Source organism: Xylocopa sonorina, chromosome 8, assembly GCF_050948175.1.
Source record: "Xylocopa sonorina isolate GNS202 chromosome 8, iyXylSono1_principal, whole genome shotgun sequence".
In the NCBI taxonomy this organism is placed as follows: Eukaryota; Metazoa; Arthropoda; class Insecta; order Hymenoptera; family Apidae; genus Xylocopa; species Xylocopa sonorina.
Window position 1 is genome coordinate 2,891,022 of NC_135200.1, and position 17,387 is coordinate 2,908,408.

The 17,387-nt window shown below is 42.1% G+C and overlaps 1 protein-coding gene across 11 annotated transcripts in view; it reads right to left on the bottom strand.

Moving 5' to 3' along the window:
* Positions 1-17,387, bottom strand: part of LOC143426257 (uncharacterized) — a 99,722-nt gene that overhangs the window by 16,802 nt on the left and 65,533 nt on the right. For 10 of the 11 annotated variants that reach the window (XM_076899555.1, XM_076899554.1, XM_076899553.1 and 7 more), the window contains exons 7-9: positions 5,056-5,299; positions 2,787-3,007; positions 762-957 (exon numbers count right to left, since the gene is read on the bottom strand). In XM_076899555.1, coding sequence (XP_076755670.1) covers positions 762-957; positions 2,787-3,007; positions 5,056-5,299 — 661 coding nt within the window. The remainder of the gene's footprint in view (positions 1-761; positions 958-2,786; positions 3,008-5,055; positions 5,300-17,387) is intronic. The other variant, XM_076899556.1, reaches the window with a different exon arrangement.

The following is a 17,387-nucleotide window of genomic DNA, read 5'->3' on the forward strand; positions in this document are numbered from 1 at the left end:
AATCATTAGTGCGAATCTTCTGACGAGTTCGCACGACTGCTCGAAAAGTCTGCGAGGATGGCTGCTGTCGTGCAAACACGAGGAAACATCATATATGCATCTATATATATATATACAGTGGTCGTAGAAGAGTAGGAAAAAGGACGATCGTATGTTAACGAAGGGGCACCGTGACACCTTGAGAAGACTGGAAGATATTGCGAGCACGCCAACTACGGTGCTAGGCATTCGAGGGGGTGAACGAGCCTGCGCGCGGAGTAGGACAGTTTCACGCGAATTGAAAGAGTGCGCTGGGTTTCGTTGAATCGCCGTGCTTTCGAGAGAGCAATTTTCGTTAGTAAACACACAGAGAACCGGGGGAACAAACAAACGGCGGATGAGACAGCCAGAGTCGTCGGTTTCGCCGCTTTCAACTGCAGCGCGGCGAAGAGGCACGCCCGTGTTAAGTATTATGCGTTATTGTACGAACGTAAACACGTGGAGGAACGATTATGCGACAACAGTCCGAGCGGAGTTGTTAGACGAGAACGCGCGAGACGTAGCGGCAAGATAGAACATCCAGAGACAGACGGAAGAAGAGAGGCGACGTGTGGATGCAGAGACAAAGAGAGAGATTTCACATCAAGAGTAGATCAGGAAAACTCAAAATTACCTTTGTCGTAGAGAGTAAAAGTAGTGATGGTGTAGTGGTGGTGGTGGTGGTGGTGGTAGGATGGTATTTTTTTTTTTTTTTTTTTTGGCAGGGGTTGTTTAGTGCTCACCTCTGGGGCTGGTCGACCTTGCTCCGCCCCTGTCGTCCCAGTCTTCAGGTCGAGGTCGAGGCGACAGCCTGCCACCTCCACCAACCTCCTGACCGCTTTGCACGTAGTGCACAATGGCCGAGGTTACTTCCTTTATCGAGTTCCTTACCTCTAGCTGCTGATTCGTTGTCTGCTGCTGTTGTTGCTGTTGTTGCTGCTGCGAAGAGAAATGCTGGCTTTATTGCGTCGTTCAACGACTTCCATCGATGCTCGAAAATGTAATTATAGGTGGGACGCGATAAAATTAGTAATACGTAGGGGAGGTTAATTCGTTGTAATTAGAAAAATTAGCATCGATCTTTAGGTATACATTTTTCTCAATATTTCACATGGGTATATCTATTCGGTCAATTTAATTAAGAAATGTAAATGTTTTTTTATCATTTTTTCGTTTGGGCTTTTGTTCTCTACGTTTGATTCTCCTGATTTCGAATATTACACGGAACATTCGGTGTTCTATTTCAAATGAAAGCGCAGTACGAAGTTGCGGTGGAAATGATAATTGAAAATTGCGGCAAACTCCTGTCATGTAACAATTATAATAATTAAGTGTATTAAATAATAATCAACGTATTTGAAAGAGAACATAGTGGAAAATTAATGTCGAATCGTCGCAATATTTGTCAATGATTTCGACGGTCCTGCAACGTTCATTACGATTTTATGAAAATAATTATTAATCACGTTTCTGATATATCGATTATTGGTGTAACAATTGGGAAAGCCAACAATATTTAATAATCAATCATCCGTTGCTCGTGAATTATTAAGTCCCTTCGATTCACGGATTTAAATTAATAATCATTTGCCAATACTATTATACGTCATGGTATTCAAGTGAAAATCGAAGAATTCAAACGTATCTAAAAAATCTAAGATCCTATGAGATTTTCGAACGCATCAACAATGTCTCAATCGAGTAACCAAATTTACTTGAAAATGAATATCATTCTATTCCAAAGACCAATAAGATACTTTTTAAACCAAGCAAATATTTCTTCGGTGCGATTCAAAGAAGCCGCCTTCTACTACTAATAAACTGTTTTTTCAGCGTACGTGCTTTTCTCTGCTAGTCGAAAGGTCGAACGTCCAATTTTGGTTCACCCGAGTAAAGTTCAGCCAAACGACGTGCAACGTGATTAAAAAAAAAAAGAAGAGGAACGAGGAATATCTATCAGGCGTCCGATCGTCGTTAAACTTAATTCGAATGAACGCTAACGACCACGAGAATAGACACTTGAACACTCCCGCGGTAACGAGAAGGTGATTAAAAGTTCGCAAAGTAGGACAATAGTCGCGGCGCGGGTCTAACCTTCGAGGAGGGTGATTCGTGGTAACAGTCAATTTGTCGCGGATCGCAGAGGCCACGAGACGTCGGGACACCGGGGATTTCTGTCAGAATTTCTAATTATAGAGACGTCGCTGCGTTTGCCCGCTGTCTGCAGAAATTAAAAATAAATTGGACAAAGAGGAAGACGCGGAGGACGCGGACAGAGGGGCCACGGTTCGAGGCCAAATCACGCGGATTTAGGAGCGATTATTCGAACGGGGAGAATCGACCAATTCTCGACGGAACGCTCGCATCGCAATCGCGAATTTAATTCCGTCATAAACTTTAGGAAATCCGTTGGTGCAAAAGATTCAAAATTTCAATTCGAATCTCTCAGAATTAATAGTAACGAAACTGTGAACAATTATATTTAAATCTAAAATAACGATTCTGTAGTAATTGATTTTTGTCACTTAAAATTAATTTAGTGTTAAAAAAAAAACATTATTATTATACACACTTTAAATTTAAATTAATGTAAGGTAACTTCAGATTGTTCCAAATCAAACAACTTCAAATCAAGTACAATAATTTGAATGATCTGAACATGGTCAGATTGCAAAACCAGTTCTTAATGATACTAAAAAATAGCTTCACGATGTAGATACCGGTTAAGCGATAACGTAAGAATTAAACGTTAATACACGTGTACAAACCTTGTTGGCTGCTTGCAACTGGGGGAGAATACCCTGAGCAAGACGTTCCGCCGGTGTTCGCGGGTTCGTCAGCCGTTCCTGAGAACGCCAGCCCAAGTATGGCTGTCGATGGTTGAAGGACGACCTCGCTGAACTTGCTGGCGAACTTCCGGCGCTGTTCAACAGACTTGTACTCCATCTCGAAAATACAGGCGGCGTTGGACTCGGGCTTAGAAGGGCGCCTAAACAAATCAATTATAGTCGGTTACTATCTCATTGCTAATTTCTGTAATTCCTATTTTGGTCGTGCAGTAAAAATTCCCAATAATAATGGTAGCACAAATTTTGTAGCTATTATGCAGCTATAAAACTGAAGTAACGACTATGTTTAACAAGCAATATTGAAGTCACGAGAATCGCCTTGCGAAATATAAATTAAGGATGCATTCTTTTTACTTAGTTTTATGGAACTCTTACCTTAATGCATACTTATAATAAAATTAAAACGACCTTTTTAAATTGTATTCATAAAAATATAAATCTGCTAAAATATAAATAAAAACACTCCTAAATTGAACGATAATCACTCTTGGATGACTCTAGAGAACGTTGTTTCTGATTTTCCAGAAATTGTAGCAAAAATTACACCGCGCTATCGTTTCTGTTCCCTCTTCATCCTTGAGATACACATAAATGCAGGCGTAATTACCATGGGCACACGATCCAGGGTAAATAACTAGTTTCAGGTTTAACGACTGCCATACCGCGACACCGTCGTTGGAGTTCGGACTCGTTTTACAGCCGCGTTTGTCACTCGATCCGGGTTTGGAAACGGATTACAACGGAAGAGTTTGATCGACGGTTTTGCGTGTCGAATAATATGTTGCCCGGGGACTTTTCAACGACGGAATAAAAGCCCTGACAGCTGCCTGACGTCGAGGCTGGTACCTAGCAAGCTGCCACGAAGGTATTCGGGTCTGACGCCGCTGGGAATGGAAACACGTGAGCACGTATTGCCAATCCATAAGCTCTCAGCAGTGGACGTGCGTTATTTCGTTGCATCATTTTCGAATTCCAATAGACGCGAGGTCGCAGAGCATTCCTGTTAATTTTACTAAGCGGAAACTTGCATCTCTCGCTGCCGCAAATTAAAATGCAAGTGAATTTCATTTTAATCCTCCACTAATTATACCGTAAAAATCTTGTCAGCCTCTTCAGTTTTCTTAGTAAAGCAAGTTGCATTAAATAAATAATCGGTATCAATGTCGTTTAAAGCAGGGATCTTCCAATTTTGTAACGAACGATAGAATATTCAAAATCTAGGTAGTAAATATGAAGAAAAACGTTTTAATATTCCTCTATTATATTAGGATATTCTGTGGACGCCTAGGGTCCCGTGGAACATGATTTGAATAACACGATTTGGTTTAAAGGGTCAAAAAATCAGAGAGAAACGCGGATCGTGACCAGACACCGTTTAAAAAGGGTGCCTCGGCGAACTCTGCCCTTTTCAGACAGGCATTCGGCCAGGAATCCACGGCAGCGGGGCGTATAGCCCTTTAAATCTGATAATTAGAGGCAACCCTTAACGGATCGCGTTCTCTCGTTAGAGGAGCGTCCTCGAACGTACCCCGAGCCACCCCAGAATGGCGAACCCTCCCGTCGCGGTGAGCCAACAGGACTCCACGGCTGGCAGACGATTACACTCGACAGGGCTGAATTAATCGAGTTAATCTGCTACGCTAAATTTATTAGGCGCTTCCTATTAGCCGTTACTCGCCGGAGAGTATATTCGCGAGGCTGCGTCGACGGAACAGCGAGAGTCTGAGAGGGTAAACGAGGTAGGCGAGATTGCGCGTGTGTGCACCGAGAGAGAGCGCGAGAAAGTGAGCGAGAGAGCGAGGCTATGAATGACCGATTGAATGAAAGAGCGAAATCGTGAGAAAGAGAGAGAAAGGGAGAAGCGGTTAGCGGATGAGGGAGGGCGAGGCGGTGGGACGCGGATAAATGAAATTGGCCGACACTCAGCTCTCGCTACGCGCTAATTTCGGACTTTGCTGGGCATTTTCATCGAGTTCGCTCGATATTGCGTTGCTTTATTGCAAACCGTTCCGAACAGACGGCTATAGTGAGTGACTCCTATCTTTTTCCGTCTAGTTTCACAGGATTTACACACTAATACTTGTTTCTAATTTGAATAAAAGAAAGTAACGACGGTAAGAGTAAGAGTAGCGCAAATAAAGTTAGAGAGAGAGAGAGAGAGAGAGAGAGAGAGAGAGAGAGTGCCTACCTGTAGTCGGCTGTCTATTAGAAGACGACGAAAGGGACGAGAGGGAAGTGGTTTTCGAGCCGAGAGCACGCCATCCTCCGTGCTGCGACGCATCGGAGTGCCTCTTTAACCGGAAGCCATCGCGAGCCGCGGGAGAGTTCTTGTACCAATCCGGGACGTTCAGTCTTTGCAGAGACCGCTGCACTCGAAGCTCGTGCTCGCTGGGCACCCGTTCACCCACTTTCTGCAGCTCGTTCTCCGGCGGCTGTAACAAACGCCAATAATTTCTTTTATCAATTAAACGCACCGACACGATCGATCCTTTAAGAAAATTTGATCAAACTGATGAAATCTTTCTAATCAGCAATTAATCGTAGCCATTCATAGAAACGAGTTATTTAAAAAAAAAAGAGGAAACGGGAAATGGAAATTAATATTTATTCGAATCCGTGGTGGCTTAACTCTGAACGCGTATCGCGCAACGATACGAGCCGGAAAATTTACATAGAACGTCGTTGCAATTATTCCCAGTAATTTATTCAATTATTCTTGGCAAAATAGCTCCATTAAACGTGCCCATACATCAAACGTGAGAACCTCGCGACGCTGGTTACGACTTCCACGTTACGCAATTCGCGTTTCGTGCAGCCTGATCGCCGTACCATCGAGAGGTTCCTCCCCTGCGATTTACTATTATAGACGGAAGCGTAATCAGCTGAAATAACCCGTTATGTTCTTAGATTTCGCCCGTCGAATATCCAGCGATTCTATTATATTACCGGGACTCCATGTAAACGCGCGATCGTGCTTTTGTCGGTGTTGCATAATTCTATTTAATGCGAGGTACTTTCGTGGCCCAGTGATTCTGCTGCACCACTTCATTTTTAATGCCACCCATGCATAACAACGTTGCAGACCATTCCAAGAGATTAAAACATTTTTAAATAAACTATAATTTTATTTTAAATGTTTTGAAATAATATTAAATTGCCATTTATATCGCGTTGGCTCGAATATCACTGAAACTAACGTGTAATCAATAAAATAAGTTTCCACTAGACCGCTGTGTAGTCTTAACCAACAAACCCTCGCAGAGTATATAACTACATAAAATGAACAGGCACGTTAGCGCAAATAGTTTCATAATCGCTCATCATACCATGTTCAAGATTCACGATATCGATCAACGAGTATACTCCAACATGCATATTACCAACGTCGAGACCAACATCGAACATCTGCACACGATTTGCACACGAAGTTTAAAGTATAAAACAGCTCCGTCGTTGGAATTGGAAATCAGTGTCGCGCAACGCACCGTACGAAGTATGCGATCGCTTCTCGTCCGGTTAAAAACCGTTTAAAAGCGTTCTCCAATGTCACGGAGGTTGCGTGCGGGGGCGAGATGGACCGTCGCGGAGAACGATCGATCGATTTCCACGGGGAAAACGCGGGGGCGTGCCTCCGCGATGGGGGCAACGCCGGATACCTGCCAGCGAAGGCCGAACGAAAGGTAGATCTGAAAATCTCGATCCCTCCCATGCGTGGGAAGCACATGAAAGTCGGGCAATTTTTAGGATGGCTGAGTTTGCTGGCTCGTGATTTCGATTGTTACGAAGATTGTGGCAAGTTGAAGGGGATAATTGAAATGTTGGAGGGTAACGACGGCACTTCGCGTTCCTCGGTGTTCCTCGAAATATCACAGACGAAACTTATAAGCGCTCTGCGGGGGTGCATTTTTCTTTTATCTTTTAAATGTTACTTTTACTAAGTTAAATTTTACTCGATTTTGTAATTTGTAATTGATAATTTGTTCCTTCTATCGTTCGCGCTTGAGAAATAGACGGAGTCGGATTTTAAAGTTTCAATAAAACGAAACGCGACTGGCATTGCAATTAAAGAAATCCAGTTGATCTTAAATATGGAAATGCGATAATATTTGTGGTTGTAAATTACGAACGGCAAGTTCGGAGAACGGAAGTCTATCCTTGCAGGGCGTCCAAATTTAGTGGCTCGTTTACGTTGGAACGCATAGCTCGCCTCGAGTAATCAAGATTTGTTTTCACTCGCGATACAGCTGCGAAAACAGTCTTACTTCGCTATACGCCGTCGCTCACTCTGGTGTCTAGGTCACTACGTTCTCGCGAATCGGCCAATCAAAAGCGGAAAACGATCTTTTCTCACCAAAAAGGTACGCGAACAACACAGTGAAACCTCGAGGTCGTAATATTCAAACTAGAATCCTACTAACATCATTTTGCTTTTTTCTTAATTAATCAAGTAAATTTTTTCTAATTACTAAAACAAGTAGTTAAGAGCTTGAAGAAATAAAGATAATATTATTTATTATTTATAACTATTAGCAAACGTCAACTAGAAATAATATAAGCAGAATTCATCATTTTAATTATAAATCTAATTTTTTAAAGTGATATAATAAGAGGAATACCAGCATGATTGCATTTCCTTAAACATTTCCTTGCAAGACAGAAAATTGAATATTTAATATTTAAATGAATAAAATAATGAATAATTTTAATGAATATAATAATCTGTAATTGGTTCACAGATGTGATAACAAATACGTTTACGTTGAGTTATCATCGGTAGAGTTTATACAGACCTGGGATACTGGTTCCACGATACGATCTTTTATCATTTCTGCGGCTATTGACGCGTCAAACAGGCTAACAACCCTTTTGAAGTCGATCATGGTCTTTAACCTCGGCTCGATTGAAGTTCTCTCCGGTCATTCGACGACCGTCTTTCTACGATCGATACCACACACGATTACGGTTGTGTATTAACTCTGGTCATTGCCGTTACGAGTGTCTCGTCGTATTTCATGAATTCTTACCGAGCTATTGAAACGTGATAATTAAAGCGCCATTCTATATATTGTATCTCGTACTTACTTGTATCTCGTTACTTTTGCGAGCGCTCAGATTAAGAAGAAACGACGGAAAAATAATTAACCCTCTATAGGCCGAATTTTTTCTATCTGCAAATAGTTTGCAAGGCATTAGCTTTGATATCAACAGTTTTTCGAATGAAATTTCAATCTCTCATTATGTTCGTTAAAAGTAAAGCTTTCGTTCATAAAACAAATATGCAGGATATATAAATTGTCGTGAATCGTGCGTTTAATACATTACTAAAGAAAACAAGACAGAGAATTTGACTTTTAATAAAAATAATATTTCAAATGTTCGATTGGAAAAACGGTTATTAATAAAAAACAAAATAGATATATACATTTTGGAACCCACGAGCGTGATTGTACACGATGTGATGACACCTTGCACAATTTTGTCTTTCAGATTTAAAATTACCGCAAAAATAAAAATAGAACCAGAGCTGAAACTGTTAAAAGTGTGTTGCAATTTGACGCCGTTTAAACAATTTGAACCGTGCTCTATCGAAAGTAACGATTAAAAGAGACGCGCCATTCCACGATAGCATTGTCCTGCGCGCGCATAGAAATGTATAACGATGAGATTATGCGAAGGCTCGCGTAAGATTTCCATACGGCATACAAAGAGACGGTAACGGGACCTAATCCCGTCGAAAAACAAAGGATAGAGAGTGGAACGTGTTGGCTGGCCTACGCGCGTCGTGTCTTCCTTTGGTTATTAACGTTCCAACAACGGTCCGCCATGTGCCACGCGCGCGCGCGCGCGCGCGCCCATGAGAACCGCGAGACTTGCGAGAATGGCAAAAAGTTATTTCCAGTCTGAAACTTCGCCGAGCTAACGAACCGGGTGAAAACCCCTTTCAGTGATCGTCAACTGGACCATTTTCTACGCGATCCGCCATATTTATAGCGACCACGTTCAATCGATGTTCTAATTTCCCGACGATCGCCTCCGACGATGTTTAGAAGTTTCGTTTAACGTGGAAAAATAACGCGACGTACTTATAGAACGAATATTAACAAACATGTGAAACACTCGTTGGCATCTAAACAAGTACCAATTCTTCAAGAACGTAATTATTTTTCAACTTACAATTTATTAATTTACGTTTTACGTTTATCAATTTAAATAACTAACCTAATCTAAACTGACCATTTTGGTAACAAAATACTTATCGAAAATAGATTTCAATACTGACCATTTAATTTGTTGCCTTAGTGTTAATGTTTATTATTTGCACGTAGCAGTGTACGCTGACTAATCTGTAGAGTGAACGATGAATCAACGTCATTGAAGAACGCGAAAATTGAAAATTCCACGTAAACAGAAGGAAATCCGTGCATCGCTCTCGAGAAAGAGGGTCAAGGCGAGTCCGACAAGGAGGGCGGAAACGCATTTCCACGAACGGAAGGGGGGTCTTTCGACAGGGTGCGTCGGTCGATGAGGTCGATTTTGAACCGCAGCCCCTCTGTCCTCCTAATCAGATTTGATTTCCCGCGTCGCGACAACACGTCCGTTTCTAGCCGTGGCTCTATTAACGATGCATGCCACGCGATGAAAAACCGCACATGATCGCCATATTCTAACAACGACTGCTGCGTTAGGAAACGTCGAAGGGACGTGCGTATCACGCCCACCTGATATTTTGCAACGAAAGCCAGCGCATTAATTAGTCAAGACTCTGGCACGCGATCGAACGTGACGATAATTCGTGCCGCTTTAAAAAGGGAATTTAAGTCTCCCGTATAGTTTTACCTGCTCCTGCGAACTGCTGTTTGTTGTCCGTGTCATTTGAAATACGATAACTCTGTTTCTCTTTCTTTTTCAAATTAAAACCGTAGAATTGAGAAGAATTTCAATCGTGATAAAAAAGGCAGACATTTCGTACTTCTCGATGCTTTGATTCTGACTTATCTCGAGACCACCGTTAGTAGATATTTAACGCCCAACATTCGCTATTAACCACGAGTATACCCGTTATATTTCAAATGTGTTTTAATGTTAATTTTCTTGTGTTGGGAATGAAGAAAATAAACAAATTTGTTGTTACTGAAAAACAGATCCGTACAGGCGTCGAACAAGTTTAACGTCGAACGACAGTTAACGCCTGTTTTAGTCGTTTGAAAGACACTGTTCGTTCCAGTCGCGTGAAAAGCATCGCGCATCCATTGCACCGTTGCAGTTACCACGCGAGTGATCCCGAGGCACGGTAAAATGTCATAGTTTCACGTTGTAACGCGTCGTTTCTGAACGCTGACGGAAGCTTATTGGCGGAAAGGGGGCCCGGAGCGTTTCCGCGTCCGCGAACAACGGGCTCAACCACGCGGCTCGCTTCGAGCGCAACGCTGACACGTTACGCAATCGACGTTGCTCGTTGCGGACGGTAAAACGATCGAAAATTTAACTTTACGACGCTTGAATTGTACTTTTTCTTACAACCGTGAGAAAAATGTGGCGCGATTTGTAGGATGATAAGGAAGAATAGCAATTTTGGAGATCTCTTTTAAGAAACGAGAAAACTTAGTAGAGATCGTAGCACAATTAATGAGCATTTGCTTAAATTATTACAATAGCAATTATATGATAGATATTCTGACAAAAAAGTGAGCACTTTTCCAAATAAAATGAACTAAAATTTAAATTTATTGGTTAATTAACCTAATTACAACTATGTTTTGTAGAGCTTCTTGTAAAGGATGTAAAAAAGTATATGTATACAATCGAGTAATCTAAACAGTTTCGAAGAAGGGTGTGGAACAGCGACGGTTGAGCATGCCTGAACGTTCTCCGTGGGAGCTTCATTCTCCTCCCTTTTTCTGTTCTTTCTTCTTCGTCGCGGTATATCCGTGTCGTCAATTGACGCAAATTGGGGGAAAGCCGCGGTTAAAGACGTTCTCCACATCCGCCATTAGCCGGGCAAAGACCCCGCCACGATGGTTCTTGCGTCAAAGTGCATCTGCGTCCCCGATGCACCGCGGCAGAGTCGCACCCGCCCGGTAATGCACCGGATACGTATCGCGACCCAAGGATGCTGCGCGCCATCGTGCTCTAAATTCGCTTCGCCACTCGATCGTGGCAAATCGATAGGCCGCTGATGCTATCGAGGCCTTTCAAGTCGATTCGCGAACCGCGTCCCACACTTTTTTTACACCAAAGGAAATTATTTTACCACGATGAATTCCTATCTGACACGGCTGTGCGCGAGCTTCCAACGCGCGAAAAGCCTCGTTTTGCATTGGTTAAGTTCGTTTCACCACTTGACTCTGAGTAACGCGAAACCAATGGTCCAGAAACACTCGACCACTCGATTTAAGTGCGAACGAAGGAGTCATCCCGCTCGGGTCAAGAATGCGAGTTGAGATCAGAGGAGTCAATTGAATTGGAGTAACTTCACTTGTGCGAACATGAATTTCGAGCGACTGGGAGGTCTTCGTCGGACAGCGGCTATCTTTTTAAAATGTACTTCAAATCGAGGAACAGTGGAATGAACAGTAATTTCGTGCTTGAAGCTTGGAAAGATATTTTCCAAGTCGAATAAAATGCCAGCTTTGAGTTGGTCAAGTGGGCTATTCAAATTGAAGGCTTTATTTAAGAAAGGAGGAAGCTTAGAGATGAATCGTGCATCTTGCTAGCGAAGGAAGAAGACAAATACTTTAAGTCCCTTATCACTAATTCTTAGTTTTTCGCTAATTCTTAAAACTATTTTATCGCTACTCTTTATTATTGTTTGCGTGAACTGCACTTGGTTGGTAGCGAAAAGGTCGCTTTAAGAATCAAACTGTCACAAATCCAACGCGTACAATATAAAAAATGTGCATATATTTCTTACATGTATACGTATACAACGATTAAACAAATTTAAATGTTCAATTTTGTGTTCCTTAAAAAAATACTTTATTCGATAAAAAAATAAATAACTCAAAAGTACGTTTCGTCGAATACTCGATGCGAACAATCTACAGTGACTGTAATAAATCACACTTTTATTGGAAGCAACAGAAAAATCTCCTTTTCCACCGATAACAATATTTCCCTTTGATAGCAGCCTGTCGTACAAGTTCCGGCTGTTACTTGGTTCGTGCAGAACGAATATGAAAGGACCCCTTTTCGTGTCACGTGGATTGATAGACAAAGAGAAAACATTACACAGTTCCACGAAATCTACTCTTTCTCGCGATACGAGAAACTATTGAAGGTACGTAAGTCAATTGCTTTCGTTGGAATGTCAAGTTCTTATCACCTCCTTCTACTTAAAGGAAATCTGCACGAATTTCCGTAAAACGCGCATAGCCAAAATGCGTATAGCTAATTTTACCAAGCTTTTAATACGAAAGTATTCGTTTGAGTCAAAGTGGTCCATTTTGCGGGGCGAAATGATTTCTTGGAAGCGGAGTGGAGAGTAACGAGCAAATAGCCTGACGAAATTACGGCTCGCACCGACGGAAGTTCAACGAACACTTCCTTCGAGCTCATTTCCCGGTTAGACTTTTATTTGCCCGCATTTCACTGGGATTTCGGAGGAAGTTATGTGGGTCAATTAACCCTTCGTTCCAGTACCACTCATATATGAAACCCTTTTTTCAAACTGTTGACTAGTATGAAAAATATTGCCTTTTATTTTATTGATACATAATTTTTTTCCGAGTAATATGTTAACAGTGGAATGCATTGAAATAATTATGTGATAATTTATAATACTCTGAGATTTGTTAATATTGTAGCATATTAATATTTAATATATGTAAGATAATTGATTGAGAGTTAAATCGACTTGTTTTGTAAACGATAAAAGCAATTTGTTTCGCTAGACAAACGAAACGGTTGAAACTGAAGTTTCATCGTAAGAGAAATATTGTACGAAATTGAGAGAATGGAGGGAAGTTCGCAAAGTTAATCTCGAGAATCTTCACAAAATTAAGTTTCACGGATTTCTCGTTTACTTCAAATACGTCCGAAAATATACACCCGATTCTATGTCTAATCCACGTTATTTACTTCTATGGAGGAAAACAAATTAGATTTCGACGCTGCGCGCGAGTTAACAGACTTTCGTGTTTGCTTTACATTTCGTTCGTTAAACGGAGCGGCACGGATCAAAGGAGGAAAACTAAAAGGAGGCGGAAAAACACATTCGCGCTTTTCCACCAGTCGCGAGTTTCCAAGCGAGTTCACAGTTTTTCAACCGCAAATATAAATACACCGTTCGAGTTAATTAGACTCCCTCATCGCGGCAACAACATTTCATACACATCCTTTGCCTCGGAGGCGAAATGCAAAATATCGTAGAAGCCGATGGAACTAAACTCGCGAAAAAACATTGGAATCTTTGGTGTACAATAAAATGTTTTGGTAACAAGTACCATGGACGCACATTTTATTCATCGTTTCGATGCAAATGTTACGCATACAAAGACCTCTTGTTCACCCGTATCCGCATTTACTATTTAGCAACGACGGCTCAGTAATTACGGTAAATATCAGCTTTCTATTTGCGAGTATCTACGGTCCCCGATCGCTGCGCAATATTCTTCAACGCGTGCCGTGTAAGGTCGCAGAAGCGTCGACTGAAGAAAAATCAAACCTAGCCAGGGATGTATCGACACAGCCTCGGACTTATTACACGCGTCGACGTTAGATACAAGACTGAAGCCGCTTCTAATTACATAATTTACTTTTGTTTTATCAATGAACACAGAAATAGAAGATTGGTTACTTTTGAATATTTACTTTTTTTCTAATTTCAATAAGTTTGAAAGAACGATATTAGGACTATTAAACTGAACTATCCAGATTGATATACAAAATTATCCGCCTTCGAATTTCTTAATTGGTTCCGTGCTTAACTTGAGATCGATACAAATCTGTACATTTCCAAAGATTAATTAAGAAAACATTGAAAATAAGAACATAATTATAGAATGTTCGATCACTGTCATTCTCCAAAGATTGATTTGTTTTTCCTGAGATAGGTAGAAGAACCTAATCAATGGAAATTTAATAATAATATTCGCGACTTGGTGCTAACATGCCATTTTTTATGAATATTCAAAGCAGAATTTTATTATTCATCGTTATTAAAATATAATTTGCATGCAAGCGCAATGGAAACTGCAATTCTTCTCGATTTAATCGCAACGATAAATGAAATCGCAGAAATGAATGCGACTGAAAATTAACGCGAAAGACAATAAGATCCATGAAATTCCATAAAATTCTTCGGCAAACCATTTCTCTTTATCTTCACTGAATGAAAAACAGAGCGAACCAATATTTCATCTCGATCCATTAAGGCTGAACGTTTCGTCACAAATCAACGATACATCAGCAATTATTTCCAGTCAATTTATAATATTGAATTAAATCGAGTGAAAAAGAAAATAGCCGACGAAATGTTCCATTAACTTGCGCTGGCCTTAATAGGGGGTACTTTACGGAATCATGCACCAGCTACCCACGTAAAATCCCTACATACATAATCCTACGTTACTTGTAACATTCCATTAAATTTGAGAAGCAACTCACGACCAGTAAAAAATTACGGACGCAAGTAGACTCGTATACTTGGTTCCTCGAGTAATAGATACGTAAATGCGCGGTAATAAAGTCAATGAGGGATTGAAAAGTATCCCTGAATCGTATCGCGGCGCGAGATCAACGACGGCGTTGCGCGCCCTTAGTATATGCGACACTGCACGTGGCGACGCTAGCTGTAATCGCACGTGGGCATGAAAGCCGAAGAGCGCCCACACATCACGTCGGATTCCCGTCCGGCCTTCGAGTTTCCCGACTGCTCTATACGCGATATTCACACTCGCCACGTTCACATGTGTACACCGTACACCCTATACCCCCACTCTCTATCCCGTTCTCCATCTCATTTACTTTCTCTGATCACCCTCTGCATCTCTCTCTCCCTCTCTCTCTGTCCCTCTCGCTTCCTTTCGCGTCCTTCGTTCATCTTCCCATCTTTTTCTTTCCCGCATGACACACGCCACATTCCCCCTATTGCACGATCTTTCGTTATATACGATGCAATCGTGCAGCTACGAATGTTGTAAATACGCGGCCGTGCCCTGTTCAGAATCCACTTACATAGATGCTTTCAACCTACTTTACCTAGTTCAGGAGGTAAGCTGTGCGATGTTTCCTGGGTAATGCCCTGGATATTGTTTCGGTAAATGGCGCCGCTGACATCGCGGAATCGGGAACAGAATGGGCTGACCTGTTCGCGCGCGCTGTTCTAATCCCCTTCGACTTAATCTCAAAATAATGGATCATTGGTGCAACTTTAAAGGTAATTAAAACATTGCGTGCCAAGATAAGAGAATTTCATGAATGTTTCCCTGGAGGACAAAGTAGAAATTTTGTTTGCTCATTTTAAACAACTTGTTTCGTTAATAGAAGTCTTTCATTTGCACGTGGTGTTATTAACATTACGTCATAGATAGAAAATACGGATGACATGGCACGGGATGTGTCACCTGAAAAACGTAAAGCTTAAAGAAGAAACCAGGAGTATAGTCCGCGCGACGAGAAAGTGTGATCTAACACAACTTCCGGTACACCAACCTCTAAACAGTCCAATGTAATGATTGCAACGAGAGAAACTTCGTTCTCAAATTCCCGATCAACGACGTGTACTTGGATTTTAAAGCTTTTCGAAGGCCTGCGACGAGAACGTGTCCGCCAGCTTCGAAGTTTCATCCTACTTTCTGAACAATCGGCTAGCAAGATAACGGCACACCCTAGCTCGACACGTTGGAAGCCGTTCAAAAGACGCGCGTCCCTTTGTCGAGGCAACCCTCGCCGTTCTTCGACGACCCGGTGCTTTTGGATAACGGTAGGATCGACCCAGTTTTCGCCCTGTATCTCGGATAAGACTGTTCCCCGAGGGAGGGACGCGAGACCTAGGCAAGGGAAGCGAATTAACGCGAATTATCTTTTCAGGAGCAGCGACGAATACGAATATCGCGATTAACCGTCTTGAGTAAAACGGACGCGCTGCGCGTGAGGATAATTCCGATCCCTTCCAGTTGTGGCAGAGTCAGTTTCTAATGTTAGGCTCGCGTAAAAAGACAATTCACGGTGAATCTTGTTTGCAGCCACATAGCGCAACAATGCTGGTGAAACCTTGGGATAATTATCTTTCTAAACATGGCCTGCACACGGAAGGCTTGCTAACGGTTATAGCGTCAACTCTAGCTGCACAAATTGCAGCACGCGAAAGCCTTCAAATTTTATATCTCGTTTCCTTGTCCTTCGACGCTTTCGGCTATACGTTTTGCAACTGATTTTAGCTGAAATAAATAGGCGCTGCGAGAACCAAGGATTATTACGCATGTATGTAATCGAGGATCTTGCTACCTGTCGCAGGCAACCAGTTTTACCCATACATATGTAAATGTCGAACACAATAGCGAATAAAGTTTGCGAGACACAATCATAATGTAGCAACGCGAGGTACCGTCGTTAACGCGAGAACAAGAGACGCGACAAGCCAGGAATCGACAACGGAAATCAGCAGGAAAAGTTGAACAACGCCGTGGGTATCTGGCCAGTGACCTCGATCGCAACAACGACGCAACAATAATTGCCAAACGGCAAGAACAGTTACGAGGAACAGGGATCAGCACTCTCTCTAAATTCCAAGAGATACGTAGGTACACGTCGAGGCAATCGTGCGCGCGTTGCACCGGCAGACCTTTCTCCGGATTCCTTTCACGGGTCGAGCAGAAGCCAGCGCGTGCAACCGAGCCTGTGCTGCAGGTGCCGTGTACGCGAATCGATTTGCGCCGCGGCACGTTCTCGTCGCGGATTAACGCGGCCCCGAGATAAATGCCCGCTGGCACGGTCCGAGCGGCGCGCGTTTCGCAAATAAAAGCCGGAAACGTTGGCCCGTCAGTTCCGCAACACCGTCGAAGGACGACCGAGCGTATTCATAGAAACGCCAGAAGTTTCATTGCTGAACGGACGGGGAACTGGCGAATCGTCGACCCTCTTCTCTGCGAGAGTACCAAAACTCCAACGATTGTTCGAGCCAAATGACCAAGTTTTAATATACAGAGGAGAGTTCGAGATGGTTGTAACGTGGCTTTTTCGAACTTGTGATACGTACGGTAAATATGTGTGTTTGGAGGGTAGATTCTGTAGATTTAAGTTAGACTAGGTTAGGTTCGGTCAGATTGTTGTTAGATCACAGTTTTCCAAACTGCTGTGTTCCGCAAACGATCACTATTTCACGAAAAACTACGAGAGCGACATAGAGGACAAACAAAACACTGTCCTTTATCATTAAAATTTGAAAGCAATTTTTATTTTGTTTACCTAATACATCTGTGTTATCATTTGTTATGATTCAAAACTGGAATTTGCACTAGTGTTTCTAACAAATTTTCGGACTTAAAAAGCGTTCCGCGCTGGGGAACGTTTCGAAGACAC